General features: G+C 48.8%; 1 protein-coding gene across 4 annotated transcripts in view; it reads left to right on the top strand.

The window, feature by feature from the left end:
• The window catches only part of SULF2 (sulfatase 2), a 128,716-nt gene that overhangs the window by 70,405 nt on the left and 40,572 nt on the right, over positions 1-17,739 (top strand). For all 4 annotated transcript variants that reach the window (XM_008014775.3, XM_008014807.3, XM_037982667.2 and 1 more), the window contains one exon: positions 13,679-13,830. In XM_008014775.3, the coding sequence (XP_008012966.3) occupies positions 13,679-13,830 (152 nt within the window). The remainder of the gene's footprint in view (positions 1-13,678; positions 13,831-17,739) is intronic.

The following is a 17,739-nucleotide window of genomic DNA, read 5'->3' on the forward strand; positions in this document are numbered from 1 at the left end:
AAACGTGCGTGAGAGGCACGCGGACAGCCGGAATTTAGATGATGCCACGAAGGGCAAAGAGCCCATTTTGTTTTCGCAGACTCTGTGCATGTGAAATAGCACAGGTCTGTTTCGGGAAGGATGGACTTTCCACAGGGTTCTGCTTCATTTTTCACCGACCTTTCTGAATTGCTTTGGCAAACACTGTTTATTGTCATTGGCTCAGCTCCACGCTCCGGCCCATCTCTGCTAATAGATGTGTGTCATGCTCAGCCGACTTCGCTGTGCGGCATGAACACTCCTCCCCAAGCTCATTACTGGAGTCTCGGAGGGGCCTTGCCATTTTCCAAAATGGTGTCACATCTGGTTTCTAACAACCATTTTTATTTCTCCAGAGGCCCAAGTTTTCATCCCCCTCCCTGAAAAAGGAAAACAGGCTGGATTTTGGGAACTCACAGTTCCTTTTTTGGGTTTGTTTTTCTTTTTGTATTTTTATTATTTATTTATTATTTTTTTTTTTGTTGGTTTTGTTTTGTTTTGTTTTGTTTTCAGAGACAGAATCTCACTCTGTTGCCCAGGCTGGAGTGCAGGGCACAATCATGGCTCACTGCAGACCTGAACTCCTGGGCTCAAGTGAGCCTCCTACCTCGGCCTCCCAAAGTGCTGGAATTACAGGCGCCAGCCACTGCGCCTGGCCCTTTTTCAGAGTTCTTACTGCACAATCTCATTTGCTGCTGCTCCCATTTTATAAGAATTCACTGAGGCTCAGACAGGAGCACTCACTTGCCCAAGGAGTCAGAGTCCTCTGACTCTGTAAACCAAGCTCTTGAAAGCCACACTACACCCCTGTGGTTACTGGCACGTTTGGACAACTTTTTAAACTGTGCACTTGACACAGTTTCACAACCTTGGCACTGGTGACACTTTGAGGCCGGATCATTCTTTACTAGGGGAGGAGGGCTGTCCCATGCGTTGGAAGATGGTCAGCAGCATCCCTGGCCTCTGCCCGCTGATGCCTGTAGCGCATTCCCCCACCCCCACCCCCAGGTCATAGCAGTGAAAAATGTCTCCACACACTGCCCAATGTCCCCTGCAAGGCAAAGTCACCCCTGGTTCAGTGTATTCTGCACACAGACACGTGCAGTTGGCAGCCCTACCTGCTCCGTTGACCCGGTTTTTTTCAGCATGCAGCATGGTCCTGCAGACACTATAATAGAAATTCCTTCCTTTCTTTTTTTCTTTTTCTTCCCCCCCCCCCCCCCCCCCAAGACAGGGTCTCGCTCTGTTACCCCAGCTGGAGTGCAGTGGCAGGATCTTGGTTTATTGCAGCCTCTGCCTCACTTCCTGGGCTCAGGTGATTCTCCCACCCCAGCCTCCCAAGCAGCTGGAACTACAGGCGTGCACCACCACACCTGGCTAACTTTTTGGTTTTTTGGTAGCGACTGGGCTTCTCCATGTTGCCCAGGCTGGCCTCAGACTCCTGAGCTCAGGCAATCTGCCCATCTTGGCCTCCCAAAGTGCTGGGATTACAGGCGTGAGCCACCACGCCTGGCCTGGAACCCCTTTTAGTAAGACATGCGGTTGCCACTTCTCCTGCGCTCCTGGGCGAGGGGTGTGAGGCTTAACATTAGAGGGCGCTGCCCTACCTTGCATGTCTTGTGTACCTCAATCAGGTCCACCTACCAGCCCTCCTGTCGGCCGCTGCTCACCGTACGCACATGCTCACCGTATGCACACCCTGGGCCAGGTACTGGGCTGGGGCTACAGTGGCCAGGCACGGCTCCTGCCTTATGGACCCCACACCCTAGTTGGGGAGATGAGGATAAACAAGAAAACAAACGCATCTATAGGATAATTTCAGAGTGCAGAGTGCTGTGGAGGAAATAAACAGCCCGGTGAGTTTAGAGGGATGAGTGGTCACAGACAACTTCTCATCTCACCTGAGGCGCCACTGTGAGGAGGAGGCAGCCTGTGTGAGAGGGAGGGGGCAGGCATCCCAGGCAGAGGGAAGAGCAGGTGCCAGTGCCCAGCGGGGTAGAGAGCTTGGCTCATAGGGAGCGTGAGGCCTGGAGAAGTCGAAACAGAGTGAGCCCAGCAGCGCATCCCTGAAGGGAGATGGCCTGATGGCTCTTGGGCTCAGAAGGGTCCTCTGGCCATTTGGGGAAGTCGGGACTCTGGGAAGGCTGCGGAGGCAGAAGTCCAGTTGGAAGTTGGCTGTGAGAAGGAAACAGGTGAAGAAGCAAGATGCATTTCTGTCTTTTTGGGGATTTTATACCCTGTGTATATGTATATGTTGTGTATTCGTGTATGTGTGTATATGTGCTTTTATTGTATTTTCATGCATTGTGTATATATGTACATGTATATTCATGCATTGTGTATATATGAATCTTGTATATCTATGCATGTGCGTATATGTGTGCCATATATTCATGTATATGTGTATTTTTATATGTCATATTCATGCATTGTGTATGTGTTGTGTGTTCATGCATGTGTGTGTATGTGGTGTATTTGTGCTTGTGTATATGTATTCATGCATGTGTGTATATGTATGTGTTGTATATTTATGCATATGCGTAGATGTATGTGTGTGCTGGTTCCAAAATATGAGGACAAATTGCCAAATCAAAGTGAATAAATATTTAATGAAATGGTGTCGCATGATTCAGCGAGTCAGCTCTGGAACATTTGGACTCTTAGAGAGTTGTTTGTCAATTACCTTTAATGTAGGGTGTGGGTGGAGATGGTGTGGGATGAACATGTACCGAAAGTTGCTGATGTCCTTAAAAAAGCCCTGTTGATATTTCCAGCCAGATGGCCCGTCGTGGGGGAGAGAAAGTCCTCCGAAAGCAGTGGGTGCTGTCTGTCCTGCTGGCTGCCTCTTGGGAGGCCCCTAGGACAGATCAGGTCCTGTTTCACCCTTTGCATGCCTGTCAGCTCATCCACATGCACAGCAGTGGGTGGGGGTGCACTGTCATCTTACTCATTGCCAACAACCACAGGGGACGAAGTCCTTTGTGGTCCCCCAGCTAGGAGGTGGCAGATCCAGGATTCAAACCCAGACAGTCTGACTGCAGAGACACTTTGGCCGCTCTGCCACATCACCACCTGTGTTACTAGGAAAAGGGAGAACTAATGCTGGGAGGAACACCGTGTTCCTACGCCGGCCCGGCATGGCGGGGACATGTCTGCAGCAGGGAAAGGTGGCCGAGGTTCCCAGTGGTTTCTGGTTGCAGGAGCCCTCTTTCTCACCTATTGCCCTTGGCTTGCTTAGTATCCCCAATGACGCCTTGTGTGCCCCTGTGCCGGGTTTACCACCAACTAATCTCAGTCCCTGGTCGCCACGAGACACAGCTTTCACAGACCACAAATGCAATTATTACAAGGCAATTTCAGTTAGATTTGGGGCTGGGAGAGAAAACAGAAGGGTCTCCTCCTCCCATCAGGCTCCGAATCGTTCCCCGGGAGCACTTAACTCAGACAAATGGGGAAGCAGCCGCGTGGAGCCTCCACCGCAGAGCTGCCTGCAGGGGAAGTGGCCAACCTGCTGGGCCATGAAACAGGGTGCAGGAAGGATTGGGGGAGCTAGTGATCCCCTCCAGGGGGGCAGAAGGACTCCATTAAGCCAGATGTTAACAGCAAGAAGTTGGCTATAACAGGGGACAGGCCCGTTGGTGGATAATGAAAATATAAACCTTAGTAGGCACTTGCTGTGTGCCGGTTCCAAGCAACGTACGGCCGTATGTCACAGAACAATGGGGATACATGCTGAGAAATGTGTCGTTAGGTGATTCTGTCTTTGTGCGAGCATCATGGGGTGCACTTGCACCTGAATGGCATAGCCTGCTACACACCTAGGCTCTGTGGTGTGACCTATTACTCCTAGACTACAGACCTCTACAGCATGTGACCCTACTGAATCCTGTAGGCGATGGTAACACAATGGGAAGTATTTGTGTATCTAAACATACGTGAATGTATTAATAGAGTACAGTAAAAATATGGTGGGTATGGTGGCTCACGCGTGTATTCCCAGCACTTTGGGAGGCCAAGGTGGGAGGATCACTTGAGCCCAGGAGTTCCAGATCAGCCTGGGCAACATAGTGACACCCCGTCTCTACTAAAAATTAAAACATTAGGCTGGGCGCGGTGGCTCATGCCTGTAATCCTAGCACTTAGGGAGGCTGAGGCGGGCAGATCACCTGAGGTCAGGAGTTCAAGACCAGCCTGGCCAACACGGTGAAACCTCGTCTCTACTAAAAATAAAAAAAATAGCTAGGCGTGATGGTGGACACCTGTAGTCCCAGCTACTTGGGAGGCTGAAGCAGGAGAATTGCTTGAACCCAGGTGGCGGAGGTTGCAGTGAGTTGAGATTGCACCACTGCGCTCCAGCTTGGGTGACAGAGTGAGACTCCATCTAAAAAAAAGTAAAAAACATTAGCCAGGGGTGGTGATGTGCATCTGGAGCTACTCAGGTGGCTGAGTTGGGAGGATCACTTGAGCCTAGGAGTTTGAGCTTGCAGTGAGCCATGATAACACCACTGCACTCCAGCCTGAGCAACAGAGCAAGATCGTAGCTAAAAAAAAAAAAAAAAAAAAGTATTATAATGTTATGAGACCACCATTGTATATACAGTCTGTCATTGACCAAAATGTCGTCTACACATATATTAGTTCTCATAGCAATCCTCTGAGGTAGATACTGTTTTTAACTCTATTTGACAGCTGGAGAAACGGAGGTATTAAGAGGTTAAAAGACTTGCCTAGGGACACGGGGCTTTCAACGTTGTAAAATATCTCCAGGAACTCCTTTCATGTAAGGGGTTTTCTTTTTTTGTCAGCAGCATTTCCTTAGGAACATCATCCTTTTCATCATTTATGTCGCATAAGTCTGCCTTCCGCTAAGCTCTTCTGTCTGTGTATAGAGTCTGTCAAACAGTGACACTGTCAACATTCCCACGGTCTGCTTCCATTTCTTTTACAATTCCAGTTTACTTTAAAGTTTCCATTTCAGCATCTTTTCATTTCTTTGCTGCACTTTCATCTCTGTTGGCCAGTTCTCTCCTTCACAATCCACTTTTGTAAACTGCCTTGTAGATGTGTTACTGAGTGACAAGGAGGTCACACCACTACACATTTTGCTGTCTGTGCACGAACTGAATCACAGATGCACAACAACCAAACACCTGTAATAGGCTTTGTGAGGAGCCACATGCTGGGCCATTGATCACAATGTGCATCGGTCATACACAGCAACCTGTGCACCGAAGGGTGAGCAATGGCATTTGTCCTTTATGCTGTTCCTCACAGTTAATCTACAGTAGTAACTAAGTTTAACCTGTGTTGCAGGGGACTGGTGTTATTGGACTGAACTGTGGAAGCTAAAGTTTGTGCTTATTGGAACCATGCAGAGCGAGTGATCCTCCCAACCTGTCATTGGCTGCTCTTCTTGTCATCATTGTCTTCCTCATTACCATCCTCATCATTGTGTCATTGTTGCTTTTCCTTTGCACCACAGAGCCCCATGCGCTATCCTACCCAGTTTAGAGTCTACCTCTGCTTAGCTGTCATCACTTCTTCCAGGTTACCACTATCCTATTTGAAATTCCAAAGGGATCCTTTATTGCACACGGGGAATTTTGCTGTACACCAGGGGTTGGCAGACCCTTTCTGCAAAGAGCCACATAGTAAATATTTTAGACTTGCACCCCCACCTCTGCCACCTCTGTTGCAACAACTCAACTGTGCCATTGTAGTGTGGATCCAGCCATTATGATGTGTAAACAAATACAGTGGCTGTGTTCCAATAAAGCTTTATTTATAAAAGCAGACAGCAGGCCAGATGTGGTTTCCAAACCGTGTGCAACACTAAGCATCTTGGGCCTTTTAATTGCAGGTGAAAGAACTCGAACTAAATTAAGCAGATAAAACAACACAAAAGTGCAGTGATGGGGTTTATGGATTTGCATAACTCAGGGTTTTTCAACTTCAGCACTAGTGATATTTTGAGTGAGATATTTCTTTATTATGGATGCTGTCTTGTGCATTATAGGATTTCTACCAGCATCCCTGGCCTCTGCCCACTGAATGCCAGTAGCAGCCCTTCAGCACCCAGTTGCGATAACCAAAAATATCTCCGTTGCCCAGTGTTCTCCCTAATCGAAAGACACTGATAAACTGAAAATGCTAGCATTAGAAATGGTTTCAGGCCAGACACGGTGGCTCACGCCTGTAATCCCAGCACTTTGGGAGGCCGAGATGGACTGATCACCTGAGGTCAGGAATTCAAGACTACCCTGGCCAACATGGCGAAGCACCTTCTCTACTAAAAATACAAAAATTAGCTGGGTGTGGTGGCGGGCACCTGTAATCCCAGCTACTTGAGAGGCTGAGGTAGAAGAATCGCTTGAACTCAGGAGGCAGAGGTTGTAGTGAGCCGAGATCGCACCACTGCACTCCAGCCTGGGAGACAGAGTGAGACTCTGTCTCAAAAAAAAAAAAAAAAAAAAAAAATGTGGTTTCAGGTAAGAGTGGATCCCCAGGGCCTCAAACCAACATCTCTCTATCTCTTATATCTCTGTATCTCTCTCTCTCTGTCTCTCTCTGTATCTTTCCCACCTGCACTTTTTTCCATATTGCTCACACACACACAGACTCTTCCCTTTTGGTGGCAAGATGGCTGCCAGCAGCTTCAGTTATGTATCCCACCATTTCCAAGCCCTGAGGAAGAAAACCTTCTCTTTTCTAGTAGCTCCCTAAAAATCCCAGGGCTGACTCGCTGCAGTTGGCCCAGCTTCGGTCACATGCCTTTGCCTCAACGAACCAGTTTACCCATGATCACCAGGAGAATGCAGTACTGATGGCTCAGTCAAGGATTTGCACACGTTCCTGGAGTCAACAGTGAAGCTCAGCCTGTGTGACTTAAATAAGGAAGTGCCGGTGCCCAAATTATGACAGAGCCAGGCGGGTGAAGCCTCCACCTAGTGCCGGGCACACAGGAGGCAGTAAGTGCTCTGGCCTTTTAGCAGATGCCAGCCCTGGTACCCAGGGGCAGACACCAGCCAGCTCATTGTCAATGGCCTTTCCTGGCCTGCCATTAATTCCTCTTAGTCTGCCTGCCACATTGTCCCACCCCCACGCCAGCCCCCAGCTTGCCCCTCCTCTTGTGCTGTCCCCGCCTCAAAAGCTCAGCGAATCCGAGCTTCCCGGCACCAACCACCTGCCACAATTTGGGCTGGGCTTTTAATCTTGGTTTTAATTCCAGCTCATTCTCTTGGCTGTATCTCCCAGCCCAGGAGCCCCAGGGCCCACGCTAATTTGCTTCTCCCACCTCCACTGGTGCCGGAATAACCATTTTTAAAAGTGCCTTGGGGAAATCTAATCAAATGAGAGCAAAATCTAATTTGGCACTAAAAGCCTCTGACTGAAGCTCTGTTTTCTAGAGCCTAGTGGAGACTGAATAATACACCCTTTTGGGGCTTTTAAGGGTTGGGGGTTGGAGAAAGGAAAGAGATGTGAAAGGGGAGATTCTAGCAGAGGAAACAACTTGGGACATGCTGACTTCTGTGGCACTGAAAAGAATGGGCAGGAGTGAGCTTCCATGGGCAGGAGGAGGATCCGCACCCACTCCCCACGAAGAAATTCTTATCCCAGCAGCCAAGCCAAGAAGCTGAACTCTAGCATTCATCAGAAAGACCTTGGCCCAAGTCTTCAAGAACCAGTGGCTTCAGTGGGTGGGGACTTGGAAGATGTGGGAGTGTAGCGGGAAACCCAGTTCCCCAGTGGGGAGTTCAGTGAAGCTTTTTTCTCTGACTTTCGGTTCACTTTTCTGCAAACTGAGGGGGTGAAAATCTATGCTTCTTAAATGACTTGTGGTTTGGGCTCCTTTCAGAATGTGTCAAAAGCTGTGGACCTGTTTCCAGGAAAATGCACAAAAGGCAAAATCTGGCATGCAATATTCCAGGAGAGGTGCGGACCCTGCCACTCCTCAAGACAGTCTCCAGGACCCTATGGGATCTGTCCCCTCTTCCCTGCGATGTCATTTCCTCCCTCCCTCACTGTCCCCTGGGTTTCACGATGCCCCCACGCTTGTACCGGCCTCGGGGCCTTTGCACCTGCCAGTTCCCTCTGCCTGGAGCAGTTTTCCTCCTATCCCCTCTGACTCACATTCTTCAGCCCAGCAGGGCCTCTCAGAGCACCGTGTGGGGCCACTCTGTCCTGTCATTCTCCCTTATTTTCTTCATCGCATTTGTCACTGTTCCCCACTAGAACATCAGCCGCACGAGAGCAGAAGGGATCCTGGTGGTCTTGTTCACTCCTGTGATTCCAGTGCCTGGGACAGCTCCCTGCATACCATAGGTGTTTCATCAGTACTTGCCGAATGGATGTAGGCATGCATACCTTCCCTAGGGCAGTGAGACCTCAAATTCAGCAATTTCAAGTGCCACCATCATCATGTTTACCATGCCCAGTTACACTGATTCTATTAACATTTTACTCCAGATTGTTTCACCCTGGACTTCAGTTGTTTCAAAAGGAATCTCTTACATCACTGCCAGTATTGTTTGCTCTGAGTAGAGAGTGTCGGGGCTCTGTAGGGGGGTGTAACCAAAACGCAGGTAGTAAGAGCGAGATCTGGTATAAGGAAAGTGATTTTTTATTCCAAAGCTAGCTTAAGGGAAGAAGTACAGTCTTCCTGCCTTAAGAGTACTGCTTTGCTTTTAGGAGCAGAAAGGAGGTGCTTTTAAAAGGGAGCCTGGCATGAATGGCACACAGGGGAGGAAGTGGGTGCTGGGGGGTCCGCATATCTCACTCGAGTACTTCATCCACCGGGAAGTCAGCTGACAGCCACTGGTGCCTTTGTGGGGGGAACTAGGTTCTAAGGGTGGCCAGAAGCTCTCCACCTGGGAGGGAGTTTCACAGCAGGCATACTTTGGGTTGTAGATGGACCATTGTCTCTCGAGGCAACCTCCTGGTGAGTGAGAGTTCCGCTCCGGAGCCTCTAAGCAGGTGATTAGATGAACTTGGCCTGAAGAGACTGTCTGGTGTAGGGGAGGTAAAAGGTTATAATTGCATTTCTAAAGGGCAAAGTGGGGCATAGGGGAAATGGAGAAAAAAGAAGAGTGAAAAATAATAAAACTCTGCCAGGCTGGGTGGCTCACACCTGTGATCCCAGCGCTTTGGAAGGCCAAGGCAGGCGGATCACCAGAGGTCAGGAGTTAAAGACCAGCTTGGCCAACATGGCAAAAACCTGTGTCTACTGAAAATACAAAAATTAGCTGGGCGTGATGGTCACGCCTGTAATCCCAGCTCTTCAGGAGGCTGAGGCACGAGAATTACTAGAACCTGGGAAGTGGAGGTTGCAGTGAGCTGAGATCATACCAGTGTCCTCCCGATTGGGTACAAGAGGAAGACTCCATCTCAAAAAAATAATAGTAATAACAATAATAAAGCTCATTTTTTTCTTAGAAAAATGGGAATACCAATTTATGAGGGGGCTTATTTTACCCTCTTCCTTGTTGAGGTCCTGAGCCGATTAAGAAATCAAACCCGAGAGTCAGCAGATGCCAGTCAACACTGCACTCTGATGAATCTGGTGAAGGCTGGGTTTGAGGGCATGGCTTCCTTCTGAGGGCATTTGGGCTTCCTGACTAAACTCCGAGTGTGACGGACTTTTCACTGATGCTGGTCCACACCTCTCCTCCCCACGCGGACAGGACAAGCCTCCTGAAAGCTAGCACTCCCTGGGGGCAGTTCAGTCCCCCGAGGAAAAGCACGGGAAGGATTGGGCTACCCACTCTGGCCCTTCAAACCCACCAGACACATGCTAGGGGTCAGCAAACCACAGCCAGTGGACCTAACCAGGCCCTCCATTTGTTTTGGTAAATGAAGCTTTATCAGAACATAGCCCCGCCCACTTGTTTATGTCTTGTCTGTGACCTTTTTTTTTTTCTTTTTAACAATAGCAGGGTTTAGTAGTTGTCACAGAGACCCTTTGACCCTCTGGCCCACAAAGCCTAAAATATCGACTATCTGGCTTTTACAGAAAAGGTTTGGTGGCCTCTGCTGTATATTGTCCCCCTCGGAGGAGGTACAGGAGAGCATGGAGAGAGGCCAGGAGTGTTACAGGAGTGGAGCCCCCCACATGGAGGGCAGCGTCAGAGGTGGGGGTCAAGGTCACTAGGTTTAGGAAATCTGGTTTCCTGACCTACACTTGGCCTCCAGGGGCCTTCCTGGCTCTCACAATATGACTCTAAAGACCTGAAGGGTGAGATGCTAGAGGGTTGGACCATAGACAGGTTTATTTAAATAAGAGAGGATTTCTCAGCCGTGCATGGTGGCTCATGCCTGTAGTCCCAGAACTTGGGGAGGCCGAGGCAGGTGGATCACTTGAGGTCAGGAGTTCGAGACCAGCCTGGCCAACATGGTGAAACCTCGTCTCTACTCAAGATACAAAAATTAGCCGGGCATCATGGCGCATGCTTATAGTCCCAGCTATTCAGGAGGCTGAGGCAGGAGAATCCCTTGGACCCAGGAGGTGAAGGTTGCAGTGAGGCGAGATCACGCCATTGCATTCCAGCCTGGAAAACAGAGACCCTCTCTCCAAAAAAAAAAAAAAAAAAAAAAAAAAAGGGTTATTGTATTAGGGGCTGCTGACATTTTGTCCTGGCTCAGTCTTCGTAGCGTGGGGGCTGCCATGTGTGTCGGCGAATATGGAGCAGCATCCCTGGCCTCCACCCACCAGATATCAATAGCACACCAAGTTGTGATGAAACCAAAAATGTCTCCAGACATTGCCAAGTGTCTCCTGGGGACAGAGATGACCCCCCTTCTGGCCAGGAGCCACTGCTTTGAGGAGCTGGATGCATTGAGGCATCTCCAGCATTGTAGGTGCCAGAGAAAGAGAAGCACAGGCCTTTAGCTTGCCCGGGACTCTCATGCTGCCTCCCACTCCATCAGTGACTCCCTGACACCTAGCCAGGGACGCCCAGTCGCTGTTTAATTAGGCACCCACCACCTAATTACATTTCACTCCGTGAAAACTGGATATGACTCAGAGACTGCAGTCGGTTCCCCGCCTCCTCCTCTGCAGAATGCCAGGTTCTTCCCGTTTATTTTTGCTCCATCCTCCCACAGAAAGGGAGGTTCCATCCTGGACCTTACCCCTGAGGCTGCTGGGGGATCCTCCCTTCCTATTTTCACCTCTCCTGTGTACCCAGATCCTTCTAGGAGGTGTTTCATCAGCTCCTCCCTCTGGAGTGGTCCCCTCCCAGCCCTGCATGGTGGGCAAGTTATTTAATGAAGTGCTCCCCTTTGCCTTGTACTTTGGGAGTTCCAGAATCCCGCTGCTTGGGTTCCTAAGGGGTCTTCCCACTCCCGGAAAGTGTCGGCCATCTCCCAGGTCACCAGGAAAACCCCTGCAGAGGGAGCCAGCTCCGTCGCAGCTCTCCCAGGGCCAGGTGGCTCTGTACTTTCTCCAGGGACACTGGTGGATGGGTTGTCCTCTCCTGTAGGGGCACCAGAGCCCCATCCCACCCACTGTCCTTCCTCTGGGGGTTCACCTCCCCGGCCTTTCTCTTTTCATCCTGAGTTCTTAGCCGAGCTTCTGTTAGCAAGATCTCCTTATATCCCTACAGCTGCCTGGAACGCGCGTGTTCTGTGCTCTCAACAATACTCGTCAGAAATTTCAGAACCGCGGCGTCCTTATCTAGAAAGAGAGGACCAGAATAGGATTGCTGTCTCTAGTCGGCAGTTATTGTACATGCAAACCAGGCACCATGGCTCACGCCTGTAATCTCAGCACTTTGGGAACCTGAGGCAGGCAGATCGCTTGAGCTCAGGAGTTCAAGAACAGCCTGTGCAGCATGGTGAAACCCCTTCTCTACAAAAACTACAAAAATAAGCCAGGCATGATGGCATGCGCCTGTCGTCCCAGTTACTAGGGAGGATGAGGCGGGAGGATCACTTGAGCCTGGGAGGTTGAGGCTGCAGTGAGCCGTGATGGTGCCACTACACTCCAGCCTAGGTGGCAGAGTGAGACGTGTCTCAAAGAAAAAAAAAATGTATGTGCAAAATAAAAACAGAAGAAGACCATGAAGAGGACTTGTCTGTCTCCTCATCACAGAGAGTTTTTAGGCACTTCCCCTTCCCTATGAATTAGGATGATTTTCTTTAAGCTTTGTTGTTGATGTAAAGCATGCATGTGGAAAAGTGCACGGTTCCCAAATATCCAGGCCAGTGAGGTGTCACCAACTGAACCACCTGCTCCAGCAAGACATAGAACAAGACCATTCGTTAAACTCCCCTTACTGCTCCCACCCACCCTCCCCCCGTCTCCAGGATACCCACTGTTTTTATTCTAGCACCATAAGTTAGTTTGGCCTGTTCTCGAATTTCACACAGATGAGGTCATATGGCATGTGTTTTTTTGTATCTGGTTTATTTGTCTTAACATTCTTAGGTTGCTGAGATGCATCCCTGTTCTTGAATGTAGCACTAGGTCTTTCATTCAGGTTTCAGTGTAGACTTCCATTCTCTAAATATGCAACAATTTCTTTACCCATCCTTTTGTTGATAAACATTTCATTTGTTTCTACTTATTTACTATTACAAATGTGCTGTCATGTCTTACACCTGACTTTAGGTGAATGTACGAATACTTTTCTATTGGGTAATACCCAAGATTTAAATTGCTGGGTAGAAGTTATCAATGCGTTCAAATTTAGCAGACAAGGCCAAAGAGTTCCCCACCGTGGTTGGACCAGTTGGGGCAGCCACCCAGTGTGTGAGGGCTCAAGTTGTCCCACATCCCCACCCATACTTAGTGTTGCCCATTTTTTTAATGTTAGCCATTCTGGTTGCTGTGTAGTAGACAGAATCCAAGGGATCCACAAACTTCAATGGGGAAAAATAATTACAGTCTCATTTTCACTAACCTACAACTGAAACTTAGCATTTGCTTCCAATATGAGCATAGGCCATAAACCACAGTATGTTGGCAGAATCCGTAGCTTTGTCATCTGTAGAAACCAGTATTTTAATATCCCATTGCAGTTGTTGCAGATATCACAAAATCAAATATTTTCACTTGTAACTGTTTTCAAATGATCGCTGTCTACAAGGTTTTAAAAGACATAGTAGGCCAGGTGTGGTGGCTCATGCCTGTAATCCCAACACTTTGGGAAGCCAAGGCAGGCAGATCCCAACACTTTGGGAAGCCAAGGCAGGCAGGTCAGGAGTTCGAGACCAGCCTGGCCAACATGGTGAAACCCCGTCTCCACTAAAAATACAAAAAAATTAGCCAGGCATGGTGTAATCCCAGCTCCTCGGGAGGCTGAGACAGGAGAATCACTTGAACCCAGGAGGCAGAGGTTGCAGTGAGCCAAGATCGTGTCATTGCACTCCAGCCTGGGCAATAGAGCAAGACTCCGTCTGAAATAAAACTCAAAAGACACACTGTATCGCAAATGCTTTTGGTGTTTTGATAATCGTATTTCCAAACAATTGATTTTCTCTGTAACCGTATATCTTGTATTCAATGCATGTAATAACATTGGAGAAGGGATCCGTTGGCTCCGTGCGCCAGGGGACTCCATGGCAGAGCAGGTGTGCATACTCAGGCCTTGGGCATACAATGGTTTAATAAACATCGTCAGGCACTTTCTCACGTGGCCTCCTGATCCATCTCTCTCCACAGCTTTCTTCGGGAAGTATCTTAATGAATACAACGGCTCCTACGTGCCGCCCGGCTGGAAGGAGTGGGTCGGACTTCTTAAAAACTCCCGCTTTTATAACTACACGCTGTGTCGGAATGGGGTGAAGGAGAAGCATGGCTCCGACTACTCCAAGGTAAGCTGCGACCTTTCCGGCCTGGGAGAGACCATGAGGCCCAGCAGTTAGGGGCCCAACTCAGGAGCCAGACTACCTGGGTTCAGATTGTGACTCAGACACTTAAAAGTGTGACCTTGAGCATTTTACATCCACCTCCTCATTCTCAGTTTTTTCATCTCTCAGCCAGGTACAGTGGCTCATGCCTGTAATCCCAGCACTTTGGGAGGCCAAGGCGGGCGAATCACTTGAGTCCAGGAGTTCAAGACCAGCCTGGGCAACATGACGAGACCCTGTCTCTACAAAAAAATACAAAAACTAGCCGAGTGTGGTGGCACATGCCTATGGTCCCAACTACTGGAGAGGCTGAGATGGGAGGATTGCCTAAGCCTGGGAGTTTGAGGCTGCAGTGAGCCAAGATCTTGCCACTGCTCTTGGGCCTGGGTGACAGAGCAAGACTCTGTCTTTAAAAAAAGAAAAGAAAAGTATTCATTTCTCGAAGAATAGTCTTTGTTTCCAAGAGTTTGTTTTTTTAACATTTTGCCCAGACAGAATATTCTTACAGAAAGTGCATATACAGAGTGTACCACTTAAGGGCTTGTCGCAAACTGAACGGACATGTGTAATGAGCACCCAGGTAGGCCAAGAAGAGAATGTCACCACCGCCCGCAGCAGTTCCCTCACGGAATTCCCCCCACTCGACACCCCTCCCACGAGCATAAAGATGATTCAGACTCTTAGCGTTACAGATTCTCTCTGCCTCTGGCTTCTCTTGCTTGGCATTATGTTGAGTTCATTCTTGCTGTCCAGCATTCCGTCATGCGCTTATACCGCAATTTGTTTATTTATTCTACTTTTATTGGGCATTTAGGTATTTCCAGTTTGGGGTTATTACACATAGTGCCGCTGAGCACCGTCTAGAACCTAGTTCCTGGTGAGCACGGGGGCTCGTTTCTGTTACACCCGCTCCTCACAGCGGCGTTGCTGAGCACAGGGCGTGTGCATGTTCAGAGTGAGTGGTTCCTGCCTAAGCACCTGCTGAAGTGGTTGATCTTCAGTCGTCGTTTTTTCTATTTTTAATTTAAGATGAATTGTGAGGTAGCATGCACAGATCTTAGTGGACCGCTCAATGAATTTTCACATACGTGTGCATCTGTTTCGAATATGCGTGCATCTGTTTCACCACGTCTCCGATCAAGACGTACAGCATTTCCAGAAGACTCCCTGGGACCCCTCTCCAGTCATGACCCCCACCCTGGGGATGGCATCTACTCTGACTTCTGTCACCGTGGATTAGTTTTGCCTGTTCTAGAACTGCACCTAAATGGAATCGTATAGTCTGTTCTCTTCTGCGTCTACCTTTCTTCAGCCAGTGCAGTGTCTGTGAGATCTGTATTTATCCACTCAACAACTCATGGACATTTGGTTGTCTCCAGTTTGGGTCTGTTGTAAACTAAGCTGCTGTGAACATCCTTGTCCATGGCTTTTAGTGGATATATGTGCCCATTTATTTTGGTTAGACACCCGAAGAAGAATTGCTGGGACATAGGATGTGTTAAGATGTTGCACCCGGCCGGGCGCAGTGGCTCACGCCTATAATCCCAGTGCTTTGGGAGGCCGAGGCGAGTGGATCACCTTAGGTCAGGAGTTCGAGGCCAGCCTGGCCAACATGGTGAAACCCTGTCTCCACTAAAAATACAAAAATTAGCCGGGTGTGGTGGCAGGCGCCTGTAATCCCAGTTACTCGGGAGGCTGAGGCAGGAGAATGGCGTGAACCCAGGAGGCAGAGGTTGCAGTGAGCTGAGATTGCGCCACTGCACTCCAGCCTGGGTAACAGAGCAAGACTCCATCTCAAAAAAAAAAAAAAAAAAAGATGTTGCACCAGTTGACACTCCCAACCAGAAATGGGAGTTGCTCTGCACCCCTTATCAGCACTTGGTAGTGTCTTTTTTGTCAGGGCTGCTTTGCTGGGCGTGTAGTGGTGTTTCCTTATGGTTTTACCACAGAGGTTTTTGAGGATCACATGAGTTAATACATGTAGAACATTAGAAGCACCTCCTGGCACGTAGTAAAGACTCAGTATGTAGTGGCTTAGATCAGGACAAAAAATATTTTCTGTAACGGGCCGGATACTAAATATTTTAGACTTTACAAGGCTTACCGTCCTGTTACCACTGCTGAAGTCTGCCATTATAGTGTGAAAGCAGCCATAGATAATATGCAAACAAATAAGCATGGCCCCGTTCTAAGGAAGCTTTGTTTACAAAAACAGGCAGTGGACCTGCTTGGCTGTAGTTTGCTGACCCCTGGCTTAGATGATGAGGAGGAGGAGGATGATGAGGAAGAGGAGAGGCTGACGGTGATGTTTCATCCAGATGTCCCATTTTAAAAGAAATATGGAAATGAAATGAACAAATCTTCCTGCCCCATCCGAATCCTCAGAGTCAGCTCTGACATCCCCCCACAGCTGGTACATTCTTTCCCCAGACCGGCTGCCAAATCCATCCCTCTTTCTCTTTTCCCCTCCACACTGCCACCAGTCCTGGGCCCTGCCTACTGTGACTCCCCAGGTTAAAGTCACTAGAGAACAGGCAATCACTGAAAGAGGGTAGCAAGCCGGGAGTGAGTGGACAGTAGTGACTGGTGGGGACTGTGGAGAAGGCGTCTGTCTAAAAGGGGCAGATCGGGCCCAGGTAGAACTGTGGACCCAGACGGCCAGTTTTCCTGATTTTTCAGCAGAAGCTGCAAATTTGTATTTTTTACCTATGAAATCTCCTGATTCGTAAATATTGGCAGCTAATTCAGACTCTTCTAAAATCCTGCATGAGTCGAGCACGCCTGACCCACAGGCCTGCGGCCCTTCAGCCCATCATGTCATTCTTCTGCCAACACCCTCCAGGGACTGTACAGTGAGTTTCGCATTTGGAGTCAGTGGGATCAAGCTCAGAGCCCCAACCTGGACACATATTACGTGATCTTGGACATGCTGCCTACTCCTAAGAGCCTCAACTCCCAAATCTGACAAACGAGCATACGCTTGCATACTTAGTCATGTGCACTTCCATTTACTGAGCACCTACTGTGTACCAGGCACCCTGCTGGGTGTTTAACACGTAGTACTTCTGATACTCAGAACAATCATATGAGGGGAGTGGACTAGTCAAACTTGATTCCATTATTCATTCACCACCCCCAACAAGTATTCATTGAGAGCCTGCTGTGTGCCAGGCACCATGCCAAGTGCTGGCTATTCCAGGGTGAATGAAAACAGACCCAGCCATGGTCCTCCTGGAGCTCACAGTCTGGCACATGAAGATGTGATATAAACCATTAAGTGATGTGCACACATCATTAATGCGCGCACACACACACACACACATCACACCCATCTATTTTGTCATCCCCAGTATGAGCCATTTCAACCTACAAGCTTGCTGGTTGTTACAATCATCTTAGTTGTTGTTTTTTGTTTTTGTTTTTGTTTCTGAGACAGAGTTTTTGTGCTTGTTGACCAGGCTGGGGTACAATGGTACGATCTTGGCTCACTGCAACCTCCTCCTCCCGGGTTCGTGTGAGTCTCCTGCCTCAGCCTCCTGAGTAGCTGGGATTACAGGCATGCGTCACCACGCCCAGCTAATTTTGTATTTTTAGTAGAGATGGGGTTTCTCCATGTTGGTCAGGCTGGTCTTGAACTCCCAACCTCAGTGATCCACCCACCTTGGCCTCCCAAAGTGCTGGGATTACAGGCGTGAGCCACAGCACCCGGCCACTATAGGGTAATTTTTTGTAATCAGACTAGGCACTTGCAGTTGTTTATGAACAGAAATTTAACTCCCATTGGCTTAATCAAAGAGGAAATATATTCACCTGTTTAACTGAAAACCAGCTGTAGGGGTATCAGGCATGGGTGGATCCAGGAGTTCAAATGAA

The sequence above is a fragment of the Chlorocebus sabaeus genome, chromosome 2 (genome assembly GCF_047675955.1).
Source record: "Chlorocebus sabaeus isolate Y175 chromosome 2, mChlSab1.0.hap1, whole genome shotgun sequence".
Lineage (NCBI taxonomy): Eukaryota > Metazoa > Chordata > Mammalia > Primates > Cercopithecidae > Chlorocebus > Chlorocebus sabaeus.